At 41.3% G+C, this 18,912-nt stretch overlaps 1 protein-coding gene and 1 pseudogene across 7 annotated transcripts in view; both read right to left on the bottom strand.

Moving 5' to 3' along the window:
- RALGAPA2 (Ral GTPase activating protein catalytic subunit alpha 2) overlaps window positions 1-18,912 on the bottom strand; it is a 280,255-nt gene that overhangs the window by 251,130 nt on the left and 10,213 nt on the right. For 4 of the 6 annotated variants that reach the window (XM_084887005.1, XM_084887000.1, XM_084887001.1 and 1 more), the window contains exons 2-3: window positions 4,622-4,732; window positions 2,216-2,268 (exon numbers count right to left, since the gene is read on the bottom strand). The exons of 1 other annotated variant lie outside the window; for it this stretch is intronic. In XM_084887005.1, coding sequence (XP_084743131.1) covers window positions 2,216-2,268; window positions 4,622-4,732 — 164 coding nt within the window. Of the gene's footprint in view, window positions 1-2,215; window positions 2,269-4,258; window positions 4,409-4,621; window positions 4,733-18,912 lie in introns of those variants that run through there. One more of the 6 variants, XM_084887003.1, reaches the window with a different exon arrangement.
- Window positions 10,749-11,020, bottom strand: LOC311624167 (immediate early response 3-interacting protein 1-like; annotated as a pseudogene). The gene has a single exon. The product of its transcript is annotated as an immediate early response 3-interacting protein 1-like (transcript).

Genomic DNA, 18,912 nt, shown 5'->3' with positions numbered 1-18,912 from the left:
CAGTAAGACAAACCAGCAAGCTGGTCATTATTCACTGACATTCTATCTACCAAGAAAACAAAACAAAAAATCTATAGACAAAATGTTGGAATTAAATAATCCTATATATTCACTTAATCCAGTGGGAATGGAATGAATGAACTAGAACTAAATTCAGAAACATGGATAAATCTTTGTGAGAATAAACTTTCTGTCAAAGAAGAGAGTTTAGGCAGCTGCCATTTTGAAACAGCCTTTATATTAGCCAACTGCACAAGAATGTGAGCCTAAACTCTAACCAATAAAGAGTGAGAGACAGATGGTGTGAGTCAGAAATAAAACTCCCCCAAGGGGACTGCCCGGTCAGTGTGCGTGTCTACCAAACCCTGTGTTGGTTGCACACCCTCCTGCAGGAGTAAGGATATCTGCCTTGCTGTCTGCCTCCCAAGTATCCTTTGTGTTCTGCCAGGACCCCTGGTTTGGGGGCTTGCCTTCTTTCTAACATCTTAGAAATAATGTTGAAAGTAAAAGGCAAGCTAAAGATGATTGTGTACCATATGAGACCATTTTATCACACTCAAAATCAAACATAACTACACGATGCATTGTTTAGGGATACAAATTCTTGTGGAAAAATCATTCTTTAAAAAGAAAGGGAATGAAAAAATGCATGGGAATGGTTGCCTTTAGGGGAGAGAAAGGATGGGGTCAAGGAAAAGCATCTATGTAGTTTCCAGTTCGTAAACTGGGGGAGGAGAGAGGCTCAAAAGTATGGGCTTGATCATTATGTTTCAAAGGTGCATGTTATAAATTCTTTAGTAAATGCATCAGCTATTACATAAATAAAATAATTTATATTAATTAAACAAATGGTGGTCAGTAGATACATATTTTAAGCTGTAGAAGGAATAATATAAACGGAGCAACTTTAAAATAAAGTTGGAGCTGCCACCCCAGATGAACTGCCTTGTACATCTTACAACTCTGCACAGGTTTCATTCATAGAAGGGTTGCCACAGGAAATACAATAACCACCAAATATGAGGTGAATGAATGTCTGTTATTCTGAGGAATGAGTACAGCCCTTAAAGGAGAGAAAGGGAAACTACAGTTTTTGAGCAACAGCCATGAGCTAAGTCCTAGGCTGGAAATTTCCATATCTGTTTTATTCCACAAACCTAGAGAGTCCATGGAGAGCCTTCCTCCACTGGCCTCCCTCTCCAGCCAGCTCTGCAGCAAACACACACTAACCTAAGCACAAGTACCTTCAAATCCTGAATAACGTCTAGATAATCAACAATTAACTTGCAGAACCTATAATGTGGTATAATTTGGTTCTGGTATAGTTCTCAAGGTACGTATCAATAATCTGGCTGCTTGTCTAATACATTTGAACAAAAAAGCATGTGAGATCAAAAATCAAACCCAAATGCTGCTTCAACTTTGAAGAGGATATATGATGGACACACATGGGCACAGAGACGCATACAAAGATTGCTACCTCACTAGTAGTCAGGAAAACATATGTTAAAAACAATGTGTTTTTACATGTCAATTTGCACATATAAAAAAGACAAATCATCTCCAGTGTTTGTTAGAAAATTTAAATAAGACTTACATATATGTTTACATATAAGTCTATATGACCTTTTTAAAAAGCAATTTGGCTATAAAGACAGTAAAGCAACAAGCAGACTGTCAAATTACGGCCGGGAGGGTAGGGAGATCTGGGGGAGATAAGAGATCAACCGAAGGACTTGTATACATGCCTATAAGTACAACCAATGGACACAAAACTCTGGGGAGGGAGGGTATGTATGGGGGGGGGGGGGTAATGTTAAAATATGTACACAGATAATAATTTAATTAAAAAAATAAAAAATAAAAAAATGGGGGAAAAATGAAAATAAATAAATAAAAAGCAATTTGGCAATATCAGTATTTAAAATGTGCATACATTTACATCTAATAATTTCATGAATAGATACCCGCACAGAAAAATCCTCCCACATGTTTGCAAAGAGAAAAAAAAAATCACAAGAACATTCTTTGCAGCATTGTTTGTAAAAGTGGAAGGAAGGGAGGGAGGGAGGAAGGAAGGGTGGTGAGGGAGAGAGGGAAGGAGGGAGGGAGGGGATACATGTCCAACTATTTTGTCTTCAAGTGAAACTGAAGATCTAAAATAACATATTTTCTACAAGAATCTTAAAAGCTAAATGAATTAACAAACACTTACTTCAAAAAGAAAGAGAATAGAGTCCAGCTCCTCCCTTTGTGATTTATTATTCCCTGGAATATATGAAAAAATTGGTTATCATGACAATGTATAAAGTTTAGGACATTAAAAACATGTTAAAAGGTATCTTAAAACATTTAAGCATCAACATACATTTACTTATTCAAACAGTACCAGGAGGTAGTGCCCGTGTTAGGAATGCAGATGGGCCCCCAGGACAGCCAGCCTGTGTCTACTTCTAGCAAAGCAGTTGTTTAAACACAGCTTCCTTGACAAGTAATCAGTCGGTTACTTATGAGGTCAAATTATGATAGAATGCACAGTATAAAAAACAAAAAAACACTTCTAATTTTGTGATATAAACAGGCATAGAGCAGTAATAATTATAAAAAGTCATAAATCTCTTTAAGCAACTACACACTGTCTTTTTTATAATAACAGTAATAAAAAATCATAACTCCTACAGTAGTAGTAGTTAACATTTATTGTCCAACCTATGTACCAAGCACTGTGCTAAGTGCTTAGCATAGATCATCTAACTTTTTCTGTAAAGGTCCAGATAATAAATAGCTTAGGCTTTTCAGATCTCTCTTACAACCACTCACTCTGCTGTTATAATGCAAAAGCAGCCGTAGACAATACATAAATGAATGGGTATGGCTGTTCCAATAAATCTTGATTTATAAAAATAAGCAGCAACTGTACATTGTGGACCCTTGATTTCTAACTGAATCCCCAGAGTTCTATGTTTTTGGTTTTGTATTAATCCTCACGCAAGGATATTTTTCCATTGATTTTTAGAGAGAGTGAAAGACACAGAGAAATATCGATATGAGAGAAACACACTGACTGGTTGCCTCCTGCATGACCCTGACCAGGGACCAGGCCAGGGAGAAGCCTGCAACCGAGGTACGTGCCCTTGACCGTAATCGAACTTGGGACCTTTCAGTCTGCAGGCCGACTCTCTATCCACTGAGCCAAACCAGCTAGGGCCCTCATTGAATAAATACTAAAGAATGTCTCTATGTCAGGGATTATTCCAGGAACTGAGGATACAGAAGTGAAGGGGAAAAAAAAACAAAAAAAAAAAACACCCTTGAGGAAGCTTATGAATTAGTAAGACAACCAATTAGAAAGGCAGATGGGGAATGCCAAAAAAGGTGGGATGCAATTTTGACTAGTGAAGTCAGGGAACACCTTGCTGATAAGATGCATCTGAGTAAAACTATGAAAGAGCTACCGGAGCAAGCCATATGAATATTTGGGGGTAAAAAGTTGAAGGGAGCCGAAACTGGCTTGGCTCAGTGGATAGAGCGATGACCTGCAGACTGAAAGGTCCCGGATTCGATTTTGGTCAAGGGCATGTACCTTGGTTGCAGGCACATCCCCAGTAGGGAGTGTGCAGGAGGCAGCTGATCGATAATTCTCTCATTGATGTTTCTAACTCTCTATCCCTCTCTCTTCCTCTCTGCAAAAAATCAATAAAATATATAAAAATAAATAAAAAGTTGAAGGGGAATGTTTTCCAGATAGAGGGATTGGACAATGCAAGGTCCTATGGCTGGGCGGGTTTGGAATGGTGAGGAAGAAAGGCTATTTGGAAGAAGGCCCTGTATCTGAAAGAAAAGGGGAGTTGTAGCAGGTGAGCCTAGAGTGGGGATGGGGTAAAGGAAGGCATGTAGGGTCTGAAGCCACTGTAATAACTTCAGGAATGTGAAGCCATTTGAGAGTCTGGACAGCTGAGAGTCATAATTTGGTTCATATTTTTAAAGCATCACTCCAGCAGCTCTTTTGAAGAGACTTTGATAGGGGTTAAAGCAGGAGGAACAGCACACTAATCCAGGTGAGGACAACGGGAGTTTTGGCATTACCAGCATAGGCCCTGAGAAGAGGCCAGTGCTGTGCTATCATTTCCTAGTCCTGCTGCTACTCATCTTTCTGCATCTCCTCTCTGGGCATCTGTGACAAAACACTTTCCTGGCACCCTCCCCCAACCCACTACTCCTTTATCTTTCCTCTTTGCCAGATAAAAGAAGAAATTACCCCAAATCCTGACTGCCATTCTTCTTCTGCATCTGTATAGTCATACTTCTCCTTCCAAGCTCCAGTCCCTGTGTTTTTACTGCCCATCAAGAACCTATACCTGGGTGTCCCACAGGCACTTCATGGGTATAAGGAAAAGGGATACAAGAGTGAGAAGTCAAAGATGTTTTCAGGATGTTGAGTCTAATTCGTGAGCTGTCATTATAGCAGGGGGACCTGGAGGGTTAGGGATAGGGTGAGGGGAGCCAGGTTTGGGAGGTAGGGGGATGAGTGCAGCTTTCAGCAGTATGAGTTTGAGATGCAAGAAAACATGAACATTTAAAAAATATATATATATATTAAAAATTTTGTAAAAATGCTTACCTTTTAATTTCAAACTATTTTCCAGTGTTATAAAATTTTCATAGAAGATGAAATATATCTGAGAATAGTTGGTCTCAAAAAACTGCTTAAGTTCACTTGCATCCATATTATCTGAAAAGAAAAAGTTTCCATTTATGACAATAACCTATACCTTTATCAGAGTTCACACAAAAATATTTAGAAATGAAAGAAATGTAAAAAGTAGTTTTAACTCCATATAAGACAAAACAATACAAAAACAAAATAGTATTTCCATCCATCTGAATGGGTATGGCACCTCCCCTACAGGCAGACCCCTGCAGGAGATTGGGGTCAAGAAGATCAGAACTGTGCAGGCTCAGGATTTACAGACCAGCTAAAACAAGCATGTCAAACTCACGGCCCGCAACGAATATTTTTGTGTCCCAGTCAATATAACGATATGTAAGAAATGTTTTAATAAAAAATCCATGTTAATTTTTACAATATCCTGCTGTACATAATTATTAATAACAAATCACAATGTTCGATAATGACTACTATAATTGTGTTGCATTCATTTTCCTTATGCGCAGGCACACAATTTCTCTCCACTAATACTCGCAGTGAATATTTTAGCAGCTTACTGCCACGTCATTAGTCTTGTACTGACTTGTTTAGTGTGCCCAACAGGAAATATTTTGCTTTCAGAGAACAAGAAAAATAGGTTGATTTCCATTACACTTATTAATTTGTGCAGTTATTCAGTGTCTGATAAGTTAATGCTCAAGAAAAAATATTAATTTTTATTAAAATGTTCTATTATTTTATGTTAATGATTACTCATTTATTTCAGCCTTTTGTATTCAGCATGTCTTTATCAAAATAAATGTACATTTCTATAAAAATGGAAGCTTTTGTTTTTTTTGTGGCCCATATAAACTTAAACCTTGTTTATTTGGCCCGTGTTAGCCTTTGACATGCTTGCTCTAGTCACTGACTTTTTTTTCATTTCTCAAATTTCCCAAATTTGTTCCCCAATTCGGGAGCATTTAGTATGTTGCCCCCACCCCTAGAACTTTATAAAGCTCATTCCTTTGCATCCTTTAGAACTGAAATCACACACACAAGCTAACAAAGTGTCCCCATATTTCACTCTTCACATTTCATCCTATCACCCCATAATCTTCTTCATAGACTCTACAATGGATGGATACTTGAATGCTTGCCACAGACACAGAATGCAAGCAATTTCCCTGGCATTGAGGATGTGGGTGCACTGATGCAGCAAGATGGTACCAAAAGGTTACCAGATGTCAACAGCTACCCCAGCTTCTCAGGGCTTCCCTTGGTCTGTCAAGGACACTCAAATATCAGCAACCTGAACAAAGAGGGTCCTTATTAAGGTTGAGGAACCCTCATATAGACTGAGATGTTCTCATCAAGCTAAAAGCCCAAGAAACAGCCACTTCCATGAGGCATGGTTGATGCTGGGCTTCACCTAACAAGACAATCAGACCCCTTGAAAGTAACCCAATCCAGAGTGAAAGTAAGAGCATAACATGTGTAATGTACTCAGTTTATTTACATGTGCAAGAACCCCCCATTAGTCTAGGAGGCTTTTTCACATGTTTCCCCCTACAGTACTTAAGATTGGTTTAAATTATCTTATTTATTCGTTTATTTCTTCATTGATCATCACTCTACTGGATTAGAAGCTACACCACTTGTTTTGTTCAATACTGTATTCCCAGCCCAAGGAATAGAGCTTGGTACCCAAAGGGTACTCAACATATTTAATTAAATGATTAACAAATATATATATAATTCAAAATCTAGAATGATTTATTGATTTGCCTTATTTTAAAAAAACAACTCATCAGATGAATATGTATAAAGATCTTGAGAAGTCAACCATAGGCATTGGAATTTGGCATCCTGCAAGTAGGAACACAAGAAAGTATTGAAAGACTGCTTTTTAACAAGGCTACCTTCAAGAAGTATATGTAGAGCTATCATAGGAAGGCTGTTCAGAAAGATTATGACCATAAAGAGTATGTTCCTTTAAAGAGACATTCTTTTTTAAAAATATATATATGTTTTTATTGACTTCAGAAAAAGATGAAGGGAGAGGGAGATAGAAACATCAATGATGAGAGAAAATAATCGTTCTGCATACCCTCTCCCTATTGGAGATTGATCCCACAATTAGGGCATGTGCCCTGACTGGGAATCAAACCATTATCTCCTGGTTCATGGATCAACACTCAACCACTGAGCCACACTGGCTGTGCTAGACAGACATTCTTTACCCAGCTGTTCAAACATTATTAAACCTATATCCATACCAACTAGCTCTTAGCCAAGTGCTAGAAAATTTAAAGAGAATAAGACGTAAGGTCCTCAAGGGTACACAGATAAACAAACATGTAACAAAAAACACACCATGACCAAAGCTTATGCAGGGCATCTAGGCAGGATATGGACAAGGCCATTTAGGGAGATTGTGAACATTAATAATGCTACCCACTTATGCTTTAAAAAAAATACTTTTATTTGACCCTTACCACAACCCTGTGAGAGAGATGGGACAGGTCTGATCAAATAAAGAAACCTCAGGTTCAGGATCCTATGTGACCTGCCCAAGGTAAGAGAGCCAGTCAGGGACGCGGGCAGAACTCTGTACAGGTCTTCTAACTCAAACCTGAGGTACACTAAGGCCTCAGAGATAAATAGAAACAAATCAAAAGTAGAAATCAAGTCAGAAATACAAGAAATAAGTCATCACATTGAGGATATGCAGAAAGACAATCAGGTAGTTGAAAAAGAGCAGAAAGACAAGAAGACAGGTAAGAAACAAGAGGAAATAGAGTGGCATTGAAGATGGGAACTGCTGATTTCCCCAAAAAGGAGCTTATGGTAGTCTCCCCACTCGTGGGGGCCAGTAAGGAAAAGAGAAGGAGGAAACAAGTCCTGAACTACAAAGCCCAGATTGTAAACTGCCTTTGATGTGATGACTTTCAGGTGTTTGACACAGACACTAACAGATTGCCTTATTGTAATCACAAAACTCAGAGAAGTACATTCATACTACCCAGAGAAGTAACCAGCAGATATCTTTATAGAGCTAGAGGCCACTCCTAAATTTATTTGTTTGTTTGTTTGTTTGGTTGGTTGGTTGGTTGGTTAATCCTCACCAGAGGATATTTTTCACATTGATTTTTATCTTTTTTTTTTTTTTTTAGATGGAGTGAAAGGAAAGGAAGGAGAAGGGAGAGAGAGAAACAGAAAGAGGAGAAGGAAACATTGATGTGAGAGATACATCAATTGGTTGCCTACCACATGTGCCCTGACCAGGACTGGGTATCAAACCTGCAACCCAGGTACATGTCATTGACCGGGAATCAAACATGGGAATCAAACCCGGAACCCTTCAGTGCATGGGGCTGATGCTCTAACCATTGAGCAATTCCAGCCAATGCCATTCCTGAATTTAAGAAATTTCCTTGAATTTCTCATTCTTCTTCACCACCAACCAACAGCCAATAAACTGTTACTTTTTTTTTTTTTTACTTAGACATTTTACTTTATTTACAAATGTGCTATTAACAAAGACACAATTTTATCCCTTTTAAATATTATAACCTATAATTTACAGGGGAAAAAATTTACATAGTTTTAATCTTTCTACATAAACCTGTATTATGGGATGTGTAAAATACAGAATAGTCAAAGACATCGAAACAAAACTTATCCAGCTGAATGCCCTAGTGACAGATGGAAATAATAATTAAGACTCATACTCCTTAATGTATTACTCCAAGAAATGGAAACATGGACACTTTTGGGACAGGTAAATGATTCACAATAAAGTCTTCTGACATAAATAAGTCTTCTTACCTAGTATAGTTTATAACTGTGATTATTTAGGATTACTCTTCGAGGCTAATGTTTATGCTGATTTTAAAAAATAAGTCACCAATGTAAAAAGGGTTTATACTTTTCTACCAATGAAACTATGTATAATAGATAATGATCTAGTCTCACCATTAGGCCAAATACTAAAACAAAAAATGCATGAAAAAAATTCAAAACAAAAACACAATTGCCATCTGACTTACAAAATTAGAATTCTCCTTAAAATTGTTCTGTTTTGCACCTCAATAGTACTATGAATTTTCATACCCAAGACAATATAGAGTTCAAAAGAAAATCATCCCAGTTACCTGTTTATCACTTTACTAGTGGCCCAGTGTACGAAATTCATGCACAGAGGAGAAAGGGGTGTTCCTCAGCCCAGCCTGCACCCTCTCCAATCTGGATCCCTTAAAGGATGTACTACTGCCAATTCACAGGGATCGGGCCTAAACCAGCAGTTTGACATCCCTGTCACAATCCAGGACTACTGGCTCCTAACTGCTCACCTGCCTGCCAGCCTACCTGATTGTCCCTAAACACTCTGCCTGCCTGCCTGCCTCCTCGCCCTCAATGCCCCCCCCATGCCCCCCCCCCTCCCGGCAGCCTGATCACCCCCAACTGCCCCCTGTGCCAGTGTGCTCACCCCCAACTGCTTCCTTGCTGGGCTGTTCACCTCCAACTAACCCCCTGCTGGCCTGCTCACCCCCACCTTTCCTCCCTCCCCACTGGCCTCCTCACCCCCAACTGCCCCCCCTGCTGGCCTGCTCACTCCAAACTACCTCCCCTGCCGCTGTCCTGATCACCTTCAACTGACCCCCACTAACATCCTGCTCACACCCAACTGGCCCCCTGCTGGTCTGCTTACCCCCAACGGCCCTGCCCCCCACCAGCCTGACCACTCATAACTGCCGTCCTATTCTGGCCTGATCACCCACAACTGCCCTCCCCTCTTGGCCTCTAACCACCTCTACCTTAGCCCCGCCACCATGGCTTTGTCCAGAAGAACATCCGGAAGGTCTCCTGGAAGGTCTCCCAGTTTAATTAGCATATTACCCTTTTATTAGTATAGATAGAGGCCTGGTGCACGGTTGAGGGCCGGCTGGTTTTCCCTAAAGGGTGTCCCGGATCAGGGTGAGGGTCTGGCTGGAGTGCCTGACCAGCCTGGGTGAAGGGCTGATGCCTGTTTTCAGGCTGGCCATAGCCCCTTCAGGGTGGGGGACCCCACTGGGGTGCCTGGCCAGCCTGGGTGAGGGGCTGATGGCTGTTTGCAGGCTGGCCACAGCCCCTGGCGACCCAAGCTCCCAGCCCTTCCTTTATGCTTTTTTTTTTCAGCGTCTCCTTGAGCAGAGGCCAGGGCCTACTGGAAGCAGGTATCTGGGATTTATTTATCTTCTATAATTGAAACTTTGTAGCCTTGAGCGGAGGCCAGGGCCAGCCAGGGCAAGTGGGAAGCTTGGCTTCCTCCATCGCTGGGGGCAACCCAAGCCTCCTACTCGCTCCAGCTCCATGGCCACCACCATCTTGGTTGGGTTAATTTACACACTCGCTCTTAATTGGCTGGCGGGCATGGCTTGTGGGTATAGTGAAGGTATAGTCAATTTGCATGTTTCTCTTTTATTAGATAGGATATGTAGTAATTAGTTTTTTTAATCCTTTAAGTTTTATCTAAGAGGATGATCCCTCTCTGAGCATCATAACTAAGTCACAACAAACATCAAAAATTAAAAAAATAATCCCTGAAAAGTGAGAGAAGAAGCTCTAAAATAGGGGTGTCGAACTCAATCAGAGAAGGGGCCAAAATCTAAAATCCAGCCTAAATCGCGGGCCAAATGGTTTACTGAACAGTCATAAACTGACAATGTCATAAACTGACAGCGGAGTGCAGTGATGACAGCGCGGTGCGGGCCACATTGCAAGGCCTGGCGGGCTGGATTTGGCCCGCGGGCCTTGTGTTTGACACATGTGCTCTAAAAACAGAAGTGACAGTCTTACACCCTTTGAACAATCTTTAACACAGCACAAACTTTTATTAAGTCAGCAATCAAATGTATTATAGTCCTGGAAAGTTACTGCTTCTGATGATCTGATCTTTTTATAATAAAACTATAAGTGCAACATTTATAAAAATCAGATAAATAGGGACTCTGGTTTTATTATCATTTTTACATTTTTTTCAAGTTCAGGAACAGTCAGATAAGATATGTATCTTCCAATAAAAAACAAATAACTTCCGCTGGCATCTCTTCTTCTGAGTCTCCATTTCCCCCATTGATCTTCACACAAATAGTAAAAGCAATACAACTGCAATTGAGCTTACTGTTATCAATGGCACTCTCATTACGGTTCTTCGAGATAGAATAAGGTTCATTAACTGAGATTTAATTCCTGGCTCCTCTCTGAATCCACCAATTCCCCGGTCTGTTCCCTGGCCAATATTCTTGAGGAAATGCTCCTCCTGCAGCGCCACAATGGCGTGGTCACAGAGCAGGGCCTCCTGCAGCAGCAATACAGGGTAAAGGCCATGGTCGCCAGGAACTACCCTGAAGCCCAGCAGATCCACCTGCAGCCGCCACAGGGAACATTCTATTATTTTCTCATTGTATCTCAAAAATTGTCTTCTATATTCCATACCAAAGTCTACCCTGTCTCACTCCTTTGTTCAGCAAAATTTCATTGACAATTATTTCTTCACATCTAGCTGAAAGGCAAGAGCAAAGGTTGAGGGCAAAACCTTTGGAGCATACCCCTATGTTAAAGTCCAGAAGCTATAGGACCTTGGGCAAGTGACTGAAACACCCTGTACCTCAATTTCCTCATCTGAAAAATGGGGCTAACAGTGATGATAAAATGAGAATAGGCAAAGTCTTTAAGTGTCAGTATTAGAAAGATGCTAGTCCTATATAATCCTATATAATAAAAGCTTAATATGCAAATTGACAAATGGCAGAACAACCAGTTGCTATGATGCACACTGACCATTAGGAGGCAGACGCTCAATGCAGGAGCTGCTCCCTGGTGATCAGTGCACTCCCACAGGGGGAGTGCCACTCAGCCAGAAGCCAGGCTCAAGGCTGGTGAGCTCAGTGGCAGTGGCGGGAGCCTCTGCCACCTCTGTGGCAGCGCTAAAGATGTCCGACTGCCGACTTAGGCCCAGGAGCGAGCCTAAGCTGGCAGTTGGACATTCCCCAAGTGCTCCTGAACTGCAAGAGGGCACAGACTGGGCTGAAGGACTCCCCCCACCAAGTGCACGAATTTCATGCACTGGGCCTCTAGTACAAAATAAAGCTCACCATATCCCCTCTCCTCCACCATGTCTCTAAAGGTTCCCTTCCCCTTCTGACTCTGCCTGAAACATGGCAATCTTCTGAGGAGGACACTGCTTCCCTGCAGTCTGTCAGGTAAGTTTTCCATTTCCTCCCACACCCCCATACCACTTGGCCTAAGATGAGGTCGGGTTCTTCCTGCTCTCTCACTCCAATATCCAGACCATTCTGAAGCTTCCCCTTACACAAACGCTCTGTGCTGTTCACACCGTCAGTCTACCAACTAGCCCCACCAACCCAACTTGCACACAGTCTTTCACTCACCACAGCATGCTCTGAAGAGTTCAGGGCTTGGCTCAGTGTCTTTCTCTCCATAACTAGCACTGATTTCAACATTTATCTAGATGCTGCCTGACCTCTTTATCTCTAAGTTGTCCTCCACACCATCTCTGTCACCAATGCCTACCAGTCATATCCTAGACCCAGTTATTACTTATACTCTCCCGCCTCTAACATCTCTGGTTCAATCCACTCTCCTGCCACCTGCTGTTTCTTATCATTCCTGCTCACTCCTTCTGGAAACCTAATTCTCACAACTCTTCAACACTCCCAGGTCCTTGATTCCAGTGACCCCCACCATCTTGTCACTATTTATGACCTCCCTCAAGTCTTCACTTCTTCCCCCCGGCCCCTAATCTGGTTTCTACAGTCCATTTTTTTAATCAGCCCTTTCATTGTCCCTCAAGCCTCACCTTTCCCCCTTTCATCATGTTTACTCAAAACCTCAGCCTCAGCTTTGACCCTGATTCAAATCAAAGTATTTATGTAAGCACAGGCCATGTGCTAGACATAAGAAACAATTTTAGTTGTTGTTTTAAATATTAACATATGCTGATAGTTTTGTTTCTTATAGATATTACAGCTATGTTGTATGCACCATTTATACTGTTTTAATATTATTTTATTTTTCCCTATAAATATATTCAAAATTTTACATAATTGACCATTTAGTTCTATAGGTATGATGAAAGGGGTCACATGCTAACCTGTCAAGTTCAGGGGAGGCCTGCATGGCGGTCTTGCAAACTCAAAGACCTAAAATCACCACAAAGGATGGTCTGAAATTAAACTTTAACTAAAAGTAGTTATGATCGGTAGTCACCTCCAAGACCGGTATCTTCACTGATGACCTTTACCTTAACTGAGCCTATCTGTCTTTTTGCATCTATGATAACATATCCTTGAAATGTTTGGATAACTTGTAACTTCCCTTTTTCTAGACCCCTTGGGGCACAACCAATGTACCTAGGTGCCAGGATAGATACCACAAATTCCTTCATTGTTATATATATCTATCACTTTACTTCTTATCCAATCCCAAAGGCTTCCTGGCTTTGCTTTCTCTTGCCTCTCGAATCTATCACCAATGGATTTCATGTTATACACCTACGTCCACTCCTTTGATTGCAAAATAGATGAGAAACTGCCATTCTCAGGAACATTATCTCAATCTGTTGAGGTTCTGCTTTCCTGCAGCTGTCGACATTTTGGCTCAAATAAACTCACAAAAATTCTTCACAGGTTTGAACATTTTTATGTTAACAGGTGTTCTCCACAGCATTTAAACTAAAAAGTGAGTGACCTTGAGTAGCAGACACTGCTTTTCCTCCAATTCCCTAACCCTAACTGTTCCTACAGCAGATCCTTCCTCTTCCTGTTCAGGGGTTACCCCACCAACACACACACACACACACACACACACACACACACACAAAGCCATGCCCTTTAGGAAAGTTGGCTATTCCTTTGCTCCAGGGAATGGAACCTGATGCTGCTAAGTCAATTATGGTGGCAACATGCCCCTTGCCAGTGAAGTATTTAGGCTCAAGCTTGTGACCCAACACTTGTCTATAAAAAAATCAGAAGAATTCTGATGATGTCTGGAAAAGAGAAATACACTGAGTGGCCAGATTATTATAATTTTTAATGCATATCATTTTCAGTGTATATCCTATATAATAAAAGGCTAATATGCAAATTGTCCCCTTGACCAGGAGTTCGACCAAAAGGCAAGCCGCCAACCAACCACCCATGTTCCCTCCCCCTGGCCAGGCTAGTCAGACCCCACCCATGCACGAATTCATGCACCGGGCCTCTAAATATATATATATATTTACACACACACACACACACACACACACACGAGTGGCCAGATTATTATGCGTTCAGATATCATAATAATCTGGCCACTCTGTGTAGTTCTTAAAAGGACACAAAGAAAAAGTAGTTCCCTTTTTCCTGCCTTGGACACTGTAATATCTGGGTGTGATGCTTACAGTGGCTACAGGCATTTTACCATCTCAGGGACAGAAGTGCCATGTTGAGGACACTAAGGAAGGCAAAGTAGGGAGGCAGAGAGATTCTGGGCTGTCCACTTCATTAAACTGAAGTTAAATTAGCTGACTCTAGAGCCATCCTGCCTCAGAACCACTTTTAATAAGAGAAAAAAATTCTTTATCAATCACCTTTATATTTGGATTTTCTATTATATATCTGCAACCAAAAACATCCCTGTGGATACTGAAATAAAATCTGACAGAGTAGGAAACAAATACTACTATAATTGAAAAAGTTGTAGAAGTTAAATTCACCCACTTCATTTCCTGAGATGTATTACTTTCATTTCCTTATACTAATAAGGTAAACCAGATATAGAGAGTAAAATTCTTAGAAATCATAAAGATGTTAACACTTTGTTACCCAGGACTGACCAGTCACGTATAAAAGTAATTCTGTATATAAAAATGTATACACTCCAACCAAAATAAATAAAAAAGTAATTAAGTAGTAATTTTATCCTGAATCTTTTTGACACATTTCTCAAATGCAGGATTCTAAAACTTTGTTTTTAACAGAGATATCAAGAACCAATATAATAAAACACAAAATAAACATCCTTGAAATATAATGTTCAAATCAAATGTTTTATAAACATTTTAATGTATCCATTCCTTTTTATGCCAAAAACTAGAAATCTATTTTAAACTAGAAATCTAGTTTCATCAGCCTTTTTATACTAATGAACACTTTCTCCTACTTTTCCTGTTTGAATTAGTGCTGGCCTATATTACAATCAAAACTATTCAGTGATAGAGTCAGAGATAGAAATAAAATGGATAAAGGAGGAGCTAAATGGTGACTTCTAAATCTCCATTTCCAACAACTAAGGAAGAAACGTGATGTTGAGGGTAGAGAGAGCCACCTTACTTACATTAAATAATTATTATTAATAATTATAACAGCTTACAAAAGAGCTTTTTATACATAAACTCAAGTAAACTACCAACAGCTCTAAGTAAGCAGATACTATCAGTAGAGGGTCAGAGTAGGTACCAGGACTCAATCTAGGCAGTCAGGCTCCCACATTACTCAACTAATTAAGTCTAATATTAACAGAAAGTGATCAAAAAGGTTCAGGGAAGCATAAGACATACTTGGAAATATAATTATTTTAAGTAGGAATCTGGTTGGAGTCACAGAACTAGTCACCAAATCCAAAAGAGAACTCAGAAATTGGTTTATTTAGGACACCAGAGCCAGCTTACAAGTGGAATGACCCTCCTCCTGAACAGGTTAAAAGGATGGCCTTTCTGTGAAGTTACCTCAACAAACACTGAAATGGCCTTCTCCAAAAGGCTGTCTTTACCTCCAGAAAATCATCACAAGTCCCTGCCTTGCCCGCAACCACAGACACTCTCACATCTGCTGTGTCCCTTACACAAGCTCCTGTGGTTGCTGGGCAGCCACTCTTCTCCCTCCCAGGCCACAATCTGCTAAGGCACAATCTGCAGAGTGGTGGTGAATAATTTGTTACACGAGTACAATGAAACATGATATGACCATTTAAGTATTATGTAAGTCTTCAATTACTGACATTGAAAATGTCCAAGGCATGTTAAGTCAAAAATATAGTGATAGACCACACATAATGACTATTCATGTAAAAGTGTGTTAATGTGTATACACAAGCAAGACAGAAAGAGAGTGAGAACATGAGAAAGAGAAGGCAATGCACATAAACAAGAGCAAGCACAGAAAGCGTATACACCAACATTTTAACAATGGTTATCAGGAGATTGCAGAATTTAAAGAGCTTTTTCATACTGAAATTATTCTTTTGCTTGTTCTTATTATTCAAATGTTTATACTAATAAGTACAATTTTATAACCAGAATATTTTTCATTGGTAGAGGGAAGCTTCCAGAGTACTATGGAAAGAGGTATTTTTCAAAGCCTGACTACTTTCCATAAAAAAAAGAAAAAAAAACAACTCATCTGACATGACACCAGGCCAAATTTTCTTTAAACTTCTCAACTTTAAAGAACACTCAAAAAGATGCAAACAAAATATAAAACTAGAGGTCCGGTGCACGAAATTCATGCACAGGGAGGGGGATCAAGCCTAAACCAGCAATCAGACATCCCTCTCACAATCCTGGACTGCTGGCTCCTAATTGCTCATCTGCCTGCCTGCCTGCCTGGTCACCCCTAACTGCAAACCACCCCCCCCACCCCCGCACCAGTCTGATCACCCCTCACTGCCTCTGCATGCCAGCCTGATTGCTCCTACCTGCCCCCACTGCCAGCCTAGTCGCCCTTAACTGCCCCCCACTGCTGGCCAGGTTGCCCCCAACTGCACCCCCCCCTCACTGGCCTGGTTGCTCCCAACTTCCCCCTGCTGGCCTGGTTACCCCCAACTGCACTCCCTGCCAGCCTAGTCACCCCTCACAAACCGCCTCCCCCATTCCCCCCACCCCCCCCACCCCCCCCCACCCCCGCTGGCCTGGTCACTCCATGCAGCCTGCTGTTCAGTCATTTGGTCATTCCTCACTAACCCCTGTACCAGCCTGGTAGTAGGCAGCAATCTTGTGAGGGTGTGAGGGTTAATTTGCATATTACCTCTTTATTATATAGGATAGTATCTTTACTAAGACTAAAATGCCCTCAAAACAGCATATAATTTAAACTTCTTCTGTCTAACAATGCAAATTAAACTTCTTCTGTAATAACACATTCATTGTACATAATACCTTATAATGACCTAGTTATTAAATCCTTTGTTATCATTAAGGAAAACTATGTTTTTCTAATTGTCATTTACTGAAAAGTGTAATAAAAATCATTGAGCCAGGAAGGAAGAAACTATCTTTGTCCAGCCATTCAACAGCCAGCACTGAGCAGAAAAAACAAATGTGTGATATCTTCTGAATGAAAAAAATGTGATGAAATTTCCAATCACAATACAATTCACTTACAAGTGGCATTGATTATCAACTGCATACACAAATCTCCTTCAGTGCACTCTCAGACAGCAACACTGGTTCATAAAAATCACATCTTCAAGTAACATTGAACCAAAGATCAAGTCTCCTCCAGGCCTTTCCATTAAGAAAGGCAATAAAGCCCAGCCAGTATGGCTCAATTGATTGAGCATTGTGTCATGCACCAAGTCACCAGTTCTGATCCCACAGTCAGAGCACATGCTAGGGTTGTGGGCTCAATCTCAAGTAGGGAGTGCACAGGAAGCAACGATGGATATTCCTCTATCCCTCTATCCCTCTCCCTTCCTCTCTCTCTAAAGTCAATCAAAACATTTTTTTAAAAGAAACGTTTTTTTCAAATATATTTTTAACTAGAGGCCCAGTGCATGAAATTCATGCACGGGGGTGAGGGGACATGTCCCTCAGCCCAGCCTGTACCCTCTCCAACCTGGGACCCCTTGAGGGATGTCTGGACTGCCCTCTCACAATCCAGGACTGCTGGCTCCCAACCACTCGCCTGCCTGCCAGCCTGATCACCCCCTAACCACTCCCCTAGCAGCCTGATCGACGCCTAACTGCTCACCTGCTGACCCAATTGCCCCTGACTGCCCTCCCCTAGTGGTTTGGTCCCCCCAACTGCCCTCCTCTGCCAGCCTGGTCACCCTAACTGCCCTCCTCTACTGGCCATCTTGTGGTGACCATCTTGTGTCCACATGGGGTGGCCATCTTGTGTGCTGGAGTGATGCTCAATTTGCATATTACCTCTTTTTTATAGATTATTTCAGAGAGGAGGGGAGAAAGATAGAGAGATAGAGACATCAATGATGAGAGAAAATCATCTATTAGCTGCCTGCTGCACACCCCACATTGGGATCAAGGCGCAACCAGGGTTGTGCCTTGACCGGAATCGAGCCGTGACCTCCTGGTCCATAGGTCAACACTCAACCACTGAGCCACACCAGCTGAGCATAAAAACAAACTATCAAAAGCATAGCTAGGTACTAATGTAGGTGGGTACCTGAAATGAGGCCAGTCTGCAGTGATTGCTGCCTTTTGCAATCATCTATATGGATACATTAAGATTGTATGACACATCAGCATTTTCCTGTGCTCATTCTCTTTCAGCCACTGACAAAGCCCCATTTTACATCAATAGCAGAGGCACTTTCTAATATATCTGTTCTTTGCCTCTGACTAGAATTTGGAGTAACACAGCTCAACCCTCTATCACTACATGCTGGGGTCGCGGCACTCTAGCTTTGCTGACCCATTGACCAGTGTTTGCAGCCTGTCTTCTCATCACTATTCCCTGCTGCAATAAGGAAGGACACAGGGATGTGTGCCCCACCCTCTAAACCTGTGCCTGCCACAGCTTCCACAGACACTTCTCTTCTCCAGCACCACTCCTTCCTCTTCCCTCTCCTCTCTTCTGTCTTCAGTCACTGTTCAGTTTTGGGGCAAAGGACCTGACTTTTTATAAAGTAAGCCAAAAAAAAAAAAAAAAACTTTCTTTGCAAGGATGTGACCTAAAGGTCAGTTGAGGTCACACCCCTGCTCTTAGTCCTGGACCAGGGCTCCCCATCTCACAAGCCTCACCTGGTTTATCCCAACCTCTCCTTTCTCATCCCCGCTCCTTTCTCTCACCCCAACTCCTTCAACTCTATTGACTTCCATGAGATTCCCGACCTGTTATGACTCAGAACCTTTGCACCTAATGTTCTCTCTGTTAGGAACACTGTTCCCGGAAATAATCACAAAGCTGATCCCACTTAACACAGATGCTGACTGTAAACCCTCTTCAGAGAGGCCTTCCCTGACCCCCTCTATCTAG

The sequence above is a fragment of the Pipistrellus hanaki genome (assembly GCF_964339955.1).
Source record: "Pipistrellus hanaki genome assembly, chromosome: 6".
Lineage (NCBI taxonomy): Eukaryota > Metazoa > Chordata > Mammalia > Chiroptera > Vespertilionidae > Pipistrellus > Pipistrellus hanaki.
The sequence above is the reverse complement of the archived record's forward strand: the minus strand, read 5'-3'. Positions and strand labels throughout refer to the sequence as shown.